The 15,355-nt window shown below is 45.4% G+C and overlaps 1 protein-coding gene across 2 annotated transcripts in view; it reads right to left on the bottom strand.

Moving 5' to 3' along the window:
- Positions 1-2,978: 2,978 nt before the first annotated feature.
- The window catches only part of LOC143653578 (uncharacterized), a 53,848-nt gene continuing 41,471 nt past the window's right edge, over positions 2,979-15,355 (bottom strand). Inside the window, exons 2-4 of one of the 2 annotated variants that reach the window (XM_077124704.1) lie at positions 14,882-15,038; positions 5,289-5,601; positions 2,979-4,214 (exon numbers count right to left, since the gene is read on the bottom strand). In XM_077124704.1, the coding sequence (XP_076980819.1) occupies positions 4,018-4,214; positions 5,289-5,601; positions 14,882-15,038 (667 nt within the window). In that variant the 3' untranslated portion in view covers positions 2,979-4,017. Of the gene's footprint in view, positions 5,602-14,881; positions 15,039-15,355 lie in introns of both variants that reach the window. The other variant, XM_077124703.1, reaches the window with a different exon arrangement.

Here is a 15,355-nt window from a genome sequence, read left to right as displayed (position 1 = left end):
TATGTGTAGATTTCTCAGCAGAAACCATGGAAGCTAGAAGACAGTGGGATGATATATTCAAACTACTAAAAGAGAAAAACTGCCAACCAAGACTCCCATATCCAGCAAAATTGCCCTTCAAAAATGAGGGAGAAATTAAAACATTCTCAGACAAAAAGTCACTGAGAGAATTTGTGACCAAGAGACCAGCTCTGCAAGAAATACTAAAGGGAGCACTAGAGTCAGATACGAAAAGACAGAAGAGAGAGGTATGGAGAAGAGTGTAGAAAGAAGGAAAGTCAGATATGATATATATAATACAAAAGGCAAAATGGTAGAGGAAAATATTAACTAAACAGTAATAACACTAAATGTTAATGGACTGAATTCCCCAATCAAAAGACATAGAATGGCAGAATGGATTAAAAAACAGGATCCTTCTATATGTTGTCTACAGGAAACACATCTTAGACCCAAAGATAAACATAGATTGAAAGTGAAAGGTTGGGAAAAGATATTTCATGCAAATGACAACCAGAAAAGAGCAGGAGTAGCTATACCAATATCCAACAAATTAGACTTCAAATGTAAAACAGTTAAAACAGACAAAGAAGGACACTATCTATGAATAAAAGGAACAATTAAACAAGAAGAAATAACAATCATAAGTATTTATGCACCGAACCAGAATGCCCCAAAATATGTGAGGAATACACTGCAAACACTGAAAAGGGAAATAGACACATATACCATAATAGTTGGAGACTTCAATTCACCACTCTCATCAATGGACAGAACATCTACACAGAGGATCAATAAAGAAATAGAGACTCTGAATATTACTATAAATGAGCTAGACTTGACATTTATAGGACATTACATCCCACAATAGCAGGATACACCTTTTTCTCAAGTGCTCATGGATCATTCTCAAAGATAGACCATATGCTGGGTCACAAAGCAAGTCTTAACAAATTTAAAAAGATTGAAATCATACACAACACTTTCTCGGATCATAAAGGAATGAAGTTGGAAATCAATAATAGGCGGAGTGCCAGAAAATTCACAAATACGTGGAGGCTCAACAACACACTCTTAAACAACGAGTGGGTCAAAGAAGAAATTGCAAGAGAAATTAGTAAATACCTCGAAGCGAATGAAAACGAAAACACAACATATCAAAACTTATGGGACACAGCAAAGGCAGTGTTAAGAGGGAAATTTATTGCCCTCAATGCCTATATCAGAAAAGAAGAAAATGCAAAAATGCAGGAATTAACTCTCCACTTGGAAGAACTGGAGAAAGAACAGCAAACAAATTCCAAAGCAAGCAAAAGGAAAGAAATAACAAAGATTAGAGCAGAAATAAATGAAATTGAAAACATGAAAATAGAGAAAATCAATAAGACCAGAAGTTGGTTCTATGAGAAAATCAACAAGATTGATGGGCCCTTAGCAAGATTGACAAAAAGAAGAAGAGAGAGGATGCAAATAAATAAGATCAGAAATGGAAGAGGAGACAAAACTACTGACCTCACAGAAATAAAGGAGGTAATAACAGGATACTATGAACAACTTTACGCTAATAAATACAACAATTTAGATGAAATGGACGGGTTCCTGGAAAGACATGAACAACCAACTATGACTCAAGAAGAAATAGATGACCTCAACAAACCAATCACAAGTAAACAAATTGAATCAGTCATTCAAAAGCTTCCTAAAAAGAAAAGTCCAGGACCAGACGGCTTCACATGTGAATTCTATCAAACATTCCAGAAAGAATTAGTACCAACTCTCCTCAAACTCTTCAAAATAATCGAAGTGGAGGGAAAACTACCTAATTCATGCTATGAAGCCAACATCACCCTCATACCAAAACCAGGCAAAGATATTACAAAAAAAAGAAAACTACAGACCAATCTCTCTAATGAATACAGATGCAAAAATCCTCAATAAAATTCTAGCAAATCGTATCCAACAACACATTAAAAGAATTATACATCATGACAAAGTAGGATTCATCCCAGGTATGCAAGGATGGTTCAACATAAGAAAATCAATTAATGTAATATACCATATCAACAAACCAAAGCAGAAAAATCACATGATCACCTCAATTGATGCAGAGAAGGCATTTGACAAGATTCAACATCCTTTCCTGTTGAAAACACTTCAAAAGATAGGAATACAAGGGAACTACCTTAAAATCATAGAGGGAATATATGAAAAACCCACAGCTAATATCATCCTCAATGAGGAAAAATTGAAAACTTTTCCCCTAAGATCAGGAACAAGACAAGGATGTTCACTATCACCACTATTCTTCAACATTGTGTTGGAGGTTCTAGCCAGAGCAATTAGACAAGAAAAAGAAATACAAGGCATAAAAATGGGAAAGGAAGAAGTAAAACTATCACTGTTTGCAGACGATATGATACTATATGTCGAAAACCCGCAAAAATCCACAACAAAACTACGAGAACTAATAAATGAGTACAGCAAAGCAGCAGGTTACAAGATCAACATTCAAAAATCCGTAGCATTTCTATACACTAGTAATCAACCAGTTGAGGGGGAAATCAAGAAATGAATCCCATTTACAATTGCAACTAAAAGAATAAAATACCTAGGAATAAATTTAACTAAAGAGACAAAAAACCTATATAAAGAAAACTACAAAAAACTGCTAAAAGAAATCACAGCAGACCTAAATAGATGGAAGGGCATACCGTGTTCATGGACTGGAAGACTAAATATAGTTAAGATGTCAATCCTACCTAAATTGATATACAGATTCAATGCAATACCAATCAAAATCCCAACAACTTATTTTTCAGAAATAGAAAAACCAATAAGCAAATTTATCTAGAAGGGCAGGCTGCCCCTGTGGCGTGGGGCTTGCCTTGCCCGACCGCAGTGGGGTCTCGTCCTCGGGTGTGGGTCAGCTGGAGAGCGGCGTCAGCCGAAACCCCGGGGCTTGAAGGTCTGGAGGGCGCGCGAGCACAATAAACCGAGAGCAAAAGATATTTGCAGCCGTTTATTGCAGGGGTGGCTCGCGGAACCTAGCTGGCTGGCAAGGCTTACAGGCTAGGCTCTTGAGAGGGGGAAACACAGGGAATATATAGGGTTGGTGAAGGGGAGGTAACGGAGGTGGGGAAATTTTGATGGACAGCTGGTATGGAGTCGTGTAGGATGTGGATTGGTTAGGGGGTGTGGTGATATATGCTCAAGAGTTGCTAGGCAAGGGGTTAGATTAGCAAGGCTTGCAAGAATGAGAGATGTTTGGACATGTCAGGGCATGTCAAGGCAAATAAGAGGAGACAGTTTTTGAATATATGCAGCAATTCCTCCCTTTTGTTTAATAGGAGAGGAAGAGAGAGTAAAAAAGAAAAAAGGGGAGAGGCGAAGCCGGCTGCAGGTGTAGGAGGCCCGCGGGCACCTGCCGGGCTCATGCGGATGAGCCAGCATATGCATGAGCCACGCTCCCAGAGGGTGATCAGTCCTCAGGGTGGGCAACACTCGCTAACCATATCTGTGCCTGTTGGCGATGGCCTGCGCCCACAAAGGGGTTTTGAAGTTCGAGAGCTGCTAGAGCAAGAAGTTTAGTTTGTTGTCTATGGTGGGAGAGTTGTTTATATATGCATTTGAATATAATAAGAACGACAATGAAGGCAAGTAATAGGAGTCCATAGAAGATGAGGTTAGAGGGTTTGAAGAAAGAAGAAAACTTTTTCGTTAGGTCAGAGAGAATGGAGGCAGAGACTTTAGGGATAATTGTTTTTTCTAGATTAAGTATGTGAGCTTGGAGTTGGTGGGTATGATTCCAAAAAGATTCATTATAAGCCGTAAAGATCCAGTCACGCAAAGTGAGGCGGGGTTGGGAGTGATTAACGAGGACAGGGGTAACACAGAGGCTGGAAAAGGGATATCGTCCATCACACGTGGAAGAAGCGATGTCGTAGAGGGCTTCGATGTCTTGGGCAACTAGGTCTATCTGCTGCTGTAGATTGAAGATGGAGCGGTGCATTAGAAGGTTTAGGTCTTCTTGACTGCCGAGTGCACCGGCAGCGGTACGAGTGAGGTTGTTGATGACTTCCGCGGTGGTGGAGGTTCGGGTGAGGGCGACAGCAGCTGTAGTAGCAGCAGCCAGAGATGCGACGACAGCGGCAGCGATCGCGGCAGAAATTCCGAAGTCTCGCTTGCGGCGGAAGAATGAGGACAACTCTTTGGTTCTGAAAGGATAGGGGAGTTGCGGGGCTACCCAGGTGGAGGCGTTTAGGGGGACCCATATCAGACGGGGCTGCAACACAATAAACGCATAAGGATATGAAATGTTCCAGAAGTTAGCGAGAACACAGTTTTGAAGGAGAGTAATGTTGGGGCAAAGATAGAAGAAGAAGGGCGGGGCGAGATGAACTGCAGCGGAGATGTTGATAGCAGATATAAGCAAGGGGTTATAGATTGGGCCGCTCGGTTGCTGCCTGTTTTTCCAGACGCAAGTAGGGGTGGCATAGGCGGTACCCAATCTGAACGGCTTCACGCCAGAGAGGGGGCGGAGGTCGAGGCAGGCATACTTGCCACATAAGTAGTTGTCAACAAATGCGGGTAAGCTGAAAACTGCAAGATCCGATTCATTAGCATATGGAGAATAGAGGGAGAAGGAAGGATTTTGATTATAGGGGAGAGGGTAGTGACAGTGGTACCAGGTGAAATGGCTAAGTGGGAGGGAATCGAAAGTGGTCGTTTTAGTCCAGTGGGGTACAGAACAGGGAGTAGATGGCGGAATGGCGTGCTCGCGCGTAGCAAAATTGTGGTGTAGCAGGGGTGGGTGTTTAGCCGTGAGGTTTTCTGGGTACCACCAAGTAGCTTCAAGGGTGTAGGCTAAATAGCAGGAGTAAGGACACGTATTAGAATTACACTGTCGACACGCTTTGGGATTACACGTTTTGTTTTTGACGTAGTCCACAATGGTAATTTCCTGTAAAAAAGGCAATTAGGGAAGGAAGGAGGGCAGATATCCACCTGGGAGTCCTCGTCCTTGAGAATGAAAAGGAGCGCTGAGTGGGGTGGAGAAAGAGAGACATTAAGTGGGGCTTGACTGGGTAGAAGATAGGGGTTACAAGGGAGGCGGAGTGAGCAGTCGTTAAGCTGTAATGAGGGAAAGAGGGGGCTATCCGGGGTGATGAAAAGGACTCCAGGGGGGTTCTGCACTGCTGCCCAAAGTTCTCTGGGTGCTGCTGCGGATGCTGTGGGGAGAAGTGTAAGCATTATTAGAAGAATTTGCTTTAAGCTAGGGGAGGGGTTACCGCAATGCTCTGGAGCTCCGTCATATAGGCGGAGGAGTTGCCTTTTTTGAGCTCGAGGGCTTTTTTCTGGGTCGTCTTCTTCAAGGACTGCTTGCGTTATTTGCCAGACCAGGCACCTTGCCCGCCGGCGCAGGCGTCTGGTGATCGATGACGGCAGTGACGGTTGTGAATTTTTCTTTTCTGAGGGCTGTTCAAGGTGCATTTTCTCCAACTTCTTCTTCAGGGCTCGCATTCTGCGTCGGTGGCGTCTGCTTGGTCGCCGTGGCCAGACGGATGTTCCTTCCGGGGATCCAGATTGGCTGCGGTCCATTCTCTGGAAAGACACAAGCAAAACCGCGCCCCTGGGCAAGGAGAGGGGCGGGCCCTTGCCACGTATTGGTGGCTGGGTCACGCCGGTGAACCGAAGGGACCAGGGAAGGCCTGTACGAAGGTCCCCAGCGTTTATGCAGGGGAGATAGTCCTTCTTTATCAAATGTGAGTAAGTTGAGGTGTATTAGGGCAGCTGTGATCAGGTCGCCTGGTGAGGCCTGGGGGAGATTATCCCTTTCCCTTTCAATTTGGATTTTTAGCCTGCGATTTAAAGATTCTACCATAGCCTGTCCTTGTGGGTTATAAGGGATTCCAAAGTGGTGGGTGATGTTATAGAGGCGCAGGAAGGCTGAGAAAGAGGTGCTGCGGTAGGCAGGGCCATTGTCTGTCTTTAAGTCCCAGGGAATTCCCATGAAGAGAATTCCTTGGCGAAGTGCTTTGATGCAATGTTTGGCAGTTTCTCCTGGCAGGGGGACAGCATAGCACATGCCGGAATAGGTGTCTATAATGACATGCAGATACTTAAGACGCCCGAAGGAAGAGATGTGGGTAACATCCATTTGCCATCTAGCACTGGGTTTGAGGCCACGGGGATTGACTCCTTGTGGCTGCAGAGGCCCGAGTAGCGCAAAAGGCGCGCAAGTGGTGCAGCTGCGAACTATATGTTTACAGGTTTCCTTGGGCAGACCACAAAGATGATGTAGGGAGTTGGCTGAAAAGTGGAACCTGGAGTGGAGTTGTTTGGCTGTATTAATGGAATCACCGAGTGTGTTGGCAGGTGAGACAGAGACTGCTTTATCAGCTGCTTCATTGCCAGCCGCAAGCGGTCCGGGGAGGCCGGAGTGGCTGCAAATGTGTGCAATGAACCAAGGCGCTTGGCGGTGCTCTAACAGGCATTTTGGTCTGACTAGAGCATGGTCGATGGGCAAAGCGTTATTAGGGAAGAAGGTTGCTAGCGCAATTACGCGGCAAACTTGAAAGGTGTATAAACTATCCGTGAAGATGTTTAGTGGTTGGTGCTGATACAGCCTAAGCGCCTGTTCTACTGCGAGAATTTCCCCCACTTGTACTGAGTGCTGGTGAAAATGTATGAAATGTTCGGGCTCCTCCGTTTGCAATGGTAAACAATGAGTGCAAATTTTGTTTTGGATGCATCTGTGAAAACGGTGGTGGCATTTGGGAATGGAGCAGTTGAGGGGAATGGGTGATATGGGCACTGCAATGGTATGTGTGCAATGCCTTGTAAGAGTCGGTGGTTGGGGAGGTGATTATCAAAGTCCCCAGAGAACATTTCTAGTAAAATTTGCATGTCTGCATTGTGTTGGATGAGGAAATTAGTTTGTTTCACCCCTAGTGGCCAGATGATTGTATTGGGTTGGCGGCCGAAGGTATGGATGGCCAGGTTGATTAGGTCCATAGCAAGGCTGATCCACATACGAATGTGTGGGCAGATTTTCCTGAGTTTGCTTTTGGCTGGGTGAGCCCATAGCAACGGGCCTTCCTGTCAAAGCACTCCAGTAGGAGTGAGATATGTGTCTAGCACTAAAGCTTTTAAAGGGAGATTAGGCTGAAATCTGTGGAGCTGACATTCCCCAAGTAGCTCATTTACGGTCATGATGGCTTGTTTTGCTCCTGAGTTAAGTTGAATGGAACGTGCGAGTATGTTTGGGAGTTGCCCTTTGGCCTGCAATAATTTGAATAAAGGCTGTAGCTCAGCAGTGGTAATCGGTAGGGCTGAGGGAATCCAATTAATTTGCCCGCAAAGTTGTTGGAGTTCTGTAAGGGAAACTCGCTCTGGGACAGCTAATTTTGGAGCTGTTGGGGTTATGTATTGATTAATTGTAAACCCCAAAAAAGAGAATGGCGGGTTTAATTGGACCTTGTCTGGTTGCACTTTTAGGCCTATGGCCGCGAGGTTGGACTTTAACGCATCTAGTACCTAAGCAAGTTGTGCGGGTTCTTCTGATGCTATAAGAATGTCATCCATATAATGGATAAAGTAGGCCATGTTGTGCAGGGGGGCTATGGCCGTGTCAACATAAGTTTGGCAAATAGCAGGGCTATTGCGCATGCCTTGGGGAAGCACCCTCCACTGATAGCGCTTGGCTCCCCCCGCGTGGTTGGGGACAGGGACTGTAAAGGCAAACTTTGGTTGGTCATTTTCATGCAGTGGGATGGAAAAGAAACAGTCTTTGATGTCTATGGTGGCTACATGTAGATGTGAGGGAATAGCTACTGGGTGTGGAAGCCCGGGCTGCAGAGAGCCCATGGGCAATATGTGCTTATTAATTTCCCTAAGGTCATGAAGGAGTCTAAATTTGTTCGTGGCCTTTATGTGAATGACAAAAACAGGCGAATTGTAGGGGCTAGTGGAAGGTTCGATATGACCAGATTCCAGTTGCTCTAGGACGAGGGTTTTTTTTTTTTTTTTAACTTTTTTTATTAATTAAAAAAATTAACAAACAAAACATTAAGAGATCATTCCATTCTACATATACAATCGGTAATTCTTAATATCATCACATAGTTGCATATTCATCATTTCTTAGAACATTTGCATCAATTTAGAAAAAGAAATAAAAAGACAACAGAAAAAGAAATAAAACGATAACAGAGAAAAACAAGATTATACATACCATACCCCTTACCCCTCACTTTCATTTACCACTAGCATTTCAAACTAAATTTATTTTAATATTTGTTCCCCCTATTATTTATTTTTATTCCATATATTCTACTCTTCTGCTGATATAGTAGCTAAAAGGAGCATCAGACACAAGGTTTTCACATTCGCAGAGTCTCATTGTGAAAGCTATATCATTGTTCAATCATCATCAAGGAACATGGCTACTGGAACACAGCTCTACATTTTCAGGCAGTTCCCTCCAGCCTCTCCACTACATCTTGAACAACAAGGTGATATCTACTTAATGCATAAGAATAAGCTCCAGGATAACCTCTCAACTCTGTTTGGAATCTCTCAGCCATTGAGACTTAGTCTCATTTCACTCTTTCCCCTTTGGTCGAGAAGGTTCTCTCAATCCCCTGATGTTAATTCTCAGCTCATTCTAGGGTTTTTCTCAGTCCCTTGAAGCTGAGTCTCAGCTCATTCCAGGATCCCCATCCCACGTTGCCAGGAAGGTCTGCACCCCTGGGAGTCATGTCCCATGCAGAGGGGGGAGGGTGGTGAGACTGCTCGTTGTGTTGGCTGGAGAGAGAGGCCACATCTGAGCAACAAAAGAGGCTCTCCTGGGGGTGACTCTTAGGCCTAAATTTTAAGTAGACTTGACCTATCCTTTGTGGGGTTAAGTTTCATATGAACAACCCCCAAGACTGGGGGCTCAGCCTATAGCTTTGGTTGTCCACACTGCTTGTGAGAATATCAAGAATTCAACTTGGGGAAGTTGAATTTCTCCCCACTCTCACCATTCCCCGAAGGGGGCTTGCAAATACTTTTCCAGTCACTGATCAAATCACTCTGGGATTCATCGGGGCATCACTCTGGACAAACCAACAAAATCTCATGTGCTACCTGAGATTCCAAGTACTTATGACATTCAATCAAACTATCTACATGAGTTATATTAGGAAATGCTCTAGTCAAAATATAAATTTTGTAACAAATAAACATTTTTTGCTTTAGTCTCACACACAAGGTGACATTTTAAAGTATTAATTATCATCTATTTTCAACACCCTGCAATAATGACATTCCTTTGTTCTTCCTCAGGCAAAAACATTTCTTAAATTTGTACATTGTACATTTCACTATTATTATACACTCTAGGCATTCCTAGATTATACCATCTCGATCTTTACCATCTATCTTTCTTTCTGATTTCATTTATGTCCCCAGTCCTCCTCCCTCTATCATTCTCACATGCAGGTTCATTCAGTGTTTTAACATAATTACATTACTGTTAGGTAGTATTGTGCTGTCCATATCTGAGATTTTATATTCAGTCCTGTTGCACAATCTGTATCACTTCAGCTCCAATCACCCAATATCTCACCCTATTTCTATCTCCTGATGGTCTCTGTTACCAAGGAAATATTCTAAGTTTATTCACTAACGTCAGTTCATGTCAGTGAGACCATACAGTATTTGTCCTTTTGTTTCTGGTTAATCACACTCAGCATAATGTCCTTAAGGTCCATTCATGTGTTACATACTTCATAACTTTATTCTGTCTTACAGCTGCATAATATTCCATCTTATGTAAATGTCACAGTTTGTTTAGTCAACTGTCTGTTGATGGACATTTTGGCTGTTTCCATCACTTGGTAATTGTTAATAATGCTGCTATAAACATGTAAATGTCCATTTGTGTCCTTGGCCTCGCAACCTTTGAGTAGAGACAGCATATACATGGGTCCTGTTTTTTAAACCATTCTGCCAGACTATGTCTTTTGATTGGAGAGTTTAATCCATTAACATTCAGTGTTATTACTGTATGGGTAGTACTTTCTTCTACTATTTTGCCTTCTGGATTTTATATGTCTTATCTAATTTTCCTTCCTTTTACCTTTACTCATAGTCTTCCTTTCTACACTCTTCTCCACACCTCTCTCTTCTGTCGTCGTATCTGTCTCTAGTGTTCCCTTTAGTATTTCTTGCAGAGCTGGTCTCTTGGTCACAAATTCTCTCCGTGATTTTTTGTCTGAAAATGTTTTCATTTCTCCCTCATTTTTGAAGGACAATTTTGCTGGATATAGAATTCTTGGTTGGCAGTTTTTCTCTTTGAATAATTTAAATATATTATCCCACTGTCTTCTCACCTCCATGGTTTCTGCTGAGAGGTCTGCGCATAGTCTTATTGGACTTCCCTTGTATGTGATGGATTGCTTTTCTCTTGCTGCTTTCAAGATACTCTCTTTCTCTTTGACCTTGGACATTCTGATTATTAAATGTCTTGGAGTATGTCTATTTGGATCTGTTCTCTTTGGGGTATGCTGCACTTCTTGGATCCGTAATTTTAAGTCTTTCATAAGAGTTGGGAAATTTTCAGTGATAATTTCCTCCATTAGTTTTTCTCCTCCTTTTCCATTCTCTTCTCCTTCTGGGACACCCACAACACGTATATTCATGCGCTTCATATTGTCTTTCAATTCCCTGAGTCCCTGCTCATATTTTTCCATTTTTTTCCCTATAGTTTCTGTTTCTTGTTGGATTTCAGATGTTCCGTCCTCCGGTTCATTAATCCTATGTTCTGCCTCTCGAAATCTACCATTGTAGGTTTCCATTGTTTTTTTCATCTCTTCTACTGTGTCTTTCATTCCCATAAGTTCTGTGATTTGTTTTTTCAGACTTTCAGTTTCTTCTTTTTGTTCCTTCCTTGCCTTTTTTATATCCTCCCTCAATTCATTGATTTGGTTTTTGATGAGGTTTTCCATGTCTGTTCGTATATTCTGAATTAGTTGTTTCAGCTCCTGTATGTCATTTGAATTGTTGGTTTTTTCCTTTGACTGGGCCATATCTTCAATTTCCTTAGTGTGATTTGTTATTTTTGCTGGCGTCTAGGCATTTAATTACCTTAATTAGTTTATTCTGGAGATTGCTTTCACTTCTTTTATCTAGGGTTTTCTTGATGGATGAATTTGTTGTCTGTCTGTTCTTTGACATTCTGTTCAGCTTTATCTGAACCTTTAGCTTAAGTTTTGTTTAACAGAGGAGAATTTTTCAGTTCTTGTTTTCTTGTTTCTTGCCCTGCTTGTGTGGTACCTTTCCCCCACACTCACTTAGGAGGGTCTGCTTAGATATTATAGACCCCAGCCTGATTTTCCCAGACCAAACTGGCCTCTTATCAGGAGGAAAGAGTCACCTGCGTCTGTTTTCCCTGCGCATGAGACCCAGCAGGTTGAAAGGCTTTTCTGTGAAGTCTCTGGACTGTTTTTCTTATCCTGCCCAGTATGTGGCGCTTGTCTGACTGCAGGTCCCACCAGCATAAGATGATGCGGTACCTTTAACTTTGGCTGGGGGTTTGTTGGAGACAGAGGAGAGGTTGTAGGCTGGTTTTAATGGCTTCAAATTACCAAGCCCTGGTGTCTGAATTCCTTGATGGAGGGATTCCACCTGGGTGGGCCTTCATCCCTCCCCTGGGGAAGGCACAGGCTCCAGATAAGCCCCCAAAAGAACTCACTTCTGCCTATGCCTGGGGCAGTTGCAGCCTGAAAAGTCCTGCTGCTGTATCCAGAGGCAGTCAAGCCTTTATAGATACACAGCCACAAAAACCTGTTTCCTTCTTTTTTTTCTCCCTTTTCCTGTCAGTCCTGCCCCCTTGGTGCCGGGGCAAAAATGAGCAACCTCCGCTTTGATCGGGTTCACCTAAGCTGGGGGCCTATTTTTAGTAGTCAGAATTTGTTAATTAGTTCCACAATTGGCGTTTGATTATGCCCAGTCACTGCTGCTGGTAAAGTCCTTTCCTTTACCCTCTGGGAAGCAGCCTGTGGGGGAGGGGCACTGGCCGCCGCAGCTTTGGGAACTCACGGTTTTGGGGGGTGCTCGCAGCCAGCCCGGCTGGTCCAGACTGGGGTACGCTGTGTGTCTGGTCACTGACGTGGCCCCAGGAGCTGTTCTGTACTGTTTCTGGTTATTTAGCAATTGTTCTGGAGGATGAACTAAAATGCACACATTGTTAAGCCACCATCTTGACCCGGATAGGACGAGGGTTTTGAGTATTTCTAATTTATGGGAAAGTAAAGGCCACTGTTCCACCCAAATAGGCTCCTCTGTATCCTATTGAAGAGGAGTGGGTGCTGGAGGTGTTATGCGAGCAGTGGCGCAAATTATTGGGGAAGCTGTGTGGTAATGCTGGCCCCCGCATCTGTGGGAATGGCTCGTCCCCAGAGGGCTTGGCCAATGGTGGTTAGGAAGCATTCTTGAGGAGGCCGCGTGGCAATATATGCCCCTGAGGCTGCTAGAATGTCTCGCCCCCACAAGATTTGGTCAATGGTATTTAGAAAGAGCGGCCGGAAGGTACCGGAGTGACCTTCATTATCTTCCCATTTGATGGGAGAGGCGGTGCGCAGGGAGGGAGCGGAGCCCGTGGCTCCGATGACGGAGGGTCCCTCTTCAATTTTCCATTGGGCTATAAAACGGGTAGGCAGACATGAGATTTCTGCCCCAGAATCAACGGTGCCTGTGTACCAGCGATTGTTTATTCTAATTTCGCGGGTAGGCTTGTTGGGGGTTATAGGGATTGACCACATTATGGCTTGGGGCCGGTCTTGGCCCGGGTCTGTGTCTCTTGGGGGCGGGGCTGAGACATGCCCCCCTTCAAGTTTAAAGGTTGCGCTTTGCTAGTGTAACGGCTATCTCGAGCCCAGTGATAGCCCTTGTTGCAACAAGGGCAGGGCGTAGGGGGCTTGTGCTGCTGCCACTGCGGCTTGGCAGGCGGCGGGCTAGGGGTAGTACAGTTTTTTGCAAAGTGCCCCGTTTTCCCGCACCTGAAGCAGCCTGATGTTAGGGTCATGGCCGTGGCAATGGCTTGGGCTAGTGAGGCGGCACTAGAGTCTATGTTGCTGCACGCAAGGACCCAGTCATGAATGGTTTTTTCTTTGATGGGTAAAATTGCCTGCTTACAGGCAAGGCTAGCTCCCTCAAAAATAAGCTCTTTTGCGAGGGCGGTTTGTGCTTGTTCACCTAGCACTTTTCGTTCACAGGTTTCTGCAACTCGCGAAACGAAGGAGGCAAAGTCCTCATCTTTCCCTTGTGTGAGTTTGGTAAATTTCTCTGGCTTGGCTGCGGAGCAGGATCGAAAGGCTCGCATGGCCACTTCCCTTAGCTGAAGCCAAAACCCAGGGGGGGGCCTGTACATATACCGCAGGAAGCGAGTATTGGCCCGTCCCAGTATATGCCTCTAGTGGGAGCTGAAACCCTGGGGGCCCGTGTATTTGAGTAAGAGCAGCCTGCTTTTCTGCCTCCGAATTAAAGTGCGCCCTCCAATCTACATACTGACCAGGAGTGAGAATGGCCCGGGCTAGTGAAGTCCAATCATGAGGAGTATACAGCTGTTGTGACAATTCGTCTAAGAGCTGGGTAGCATAGGGACTAGCAAATCCGTCCTCCTTTACTGCCTTGTGGACCCGCTTGACTTCATCGGCATCAAAAGGGTACCACAGAAGGGGACACTGGGGAGTAGGTCGGACATTCATGGGAAAGCAAGCGACCGTCGGCGGCAGAATAGGTTGAGGGGCAGCCGGACTGCTGGATGCGCCGGCATAGAGCGGCCATAATGGCGCTGCCGACTGAGGAGCGGAGGCACAAAACAACGGGCCTGGGGAGTTGTCCGCTGCATAAGATGGCGGCTGGGAAGGCGCCGCCGGCAGGGAGGCCGGAGCACAAGATGGCGGACAGGGTGGGGCTGGAGCACAAGATGTCGGATAAGGCTCCTCCCTCTGTGGAGGGGGGGCAGTTGGGAGGCACTTCCCCTTTTTGGTTGAAGGAGAAGGGGGAAGTGGCTCGCAAGATGGCGCGAAACCGTCATCTTTAGGAAGGGCGGGATAAAGGCACTTCCGGTTTTCTTTGTCTTTGCTCGAAGAAGAAGGAGGAAGTTCGCCATCTTGCTCTGTCGCCAGATTGTTAAGTTTAGGAGGACAGAGCTCGAGCTCGTTATTCAGCTGCTCAAATAAGGATTCAGAGTCCAGGTCAGAGTCATTATGAGACTCCTCCGAATTAGCAGAGTTTGTTGCCGATAAGGCTTCTTGGGGGGCGCTATCGGACGGTGGCCGCGAGCTGTGTAGGCAGGAGCGGATGGTAATAAGCGTGGGCAGGAGCCTGGGGGGGAAACGCTTGTTTTCGTGCTCCATCTTTTGGGTGACCTGATCGATAAGCTGGTCATAAGTAGCAGGGTCCAACAAGTGGCAGGTGGTAAGCCTTGGGTTGAACGGGAGCAGGAGGTCCCAATAAACTTGGAGCTGGCTAACTGAAACCTTACACTTATGAGCGTCTAGCAGGGCTGCCAGTGCGCGGACTTGGGGCGCCTGGCGCACAGAAATGCGGTTGCCCATGATAGGAGGTAAGTTGTTGCGGTAAGCCAAAGGAGGATGGGGGGCTGAGTTCTTCCGATTAAGGGAGAAAAACTAGCAGGGTAATACACCCTACAGCGCAGAGAAACGTTATAGGAAGCAAAACTCTTTCTATTAGATTCCAATCTTTAGGGGCGATTTGTGCTAATATTACTGCCCACACTAACGCTAAAAGAGATATTAACAAGAGCTAATAATACATTCATACTAGTGAAAGGCTAGAGGGGCTCTCAGCCGGAGAGAGCAGGGGCCCTTACCTTGTCAAGCGGCGGCTGAAGAGGAGGAGACGAAGAGGTCCCTGTTCGGGCGCCAATTGCGGCGTGGGGCTTGCCTTGCCTGACCGCACTGAGGTCTCGTCCTCGGGTGTGGGTCGGCTGGAGAGCGGCGTCAGCTGAAACCACGGGGCTCGAAGGTCTGGAGGGCGCGCGAGCACAATAAACCGAGAACAAAAGATATTTGCAGCAGTTTATTGCAGGGGTGGCTCGCGGAACCTAGCTGGCTGGCAAGGCTTACAGGCTAGGCTCTCGAGAGGGGGAAACACAGGGAATATATAGGGTTGGTGAAGGGGAGGTAACGGAGGCGGGGAAATTTTGATGGACGGCTGGTATGGAGTCGTGTAGGATGTGGATTGGTTAGGGGGTGTGGTGATATATGCTCAGGAGTTGCTAGGCAGGGGGTTAGATTAGCAAGGCTTGCAAGAACGAGTGATGTTTGGACATGTCAGGGCATGT

Source organism: Tamandua tetradactyla, chromosome 13, assembly GCF_023851605.1.
Source record: "Tamandua tetradactyla isolate mTamTet1 chromosome 13, mTamTet1.pri, whole genome shotgun sequence".
NCBI classification, from domain to species: Eukaryota; Metazoa; Chordata; class Mammalia; order Pilosa; family Myrmecophagidae; genus Tamandua; species Tamandua tetradactyla.
The sequence above is the reverse complement of the archived record's forward strand: the minus strand, read 5'-3'. Positions and strand labels throughout refer to the sequence as shown.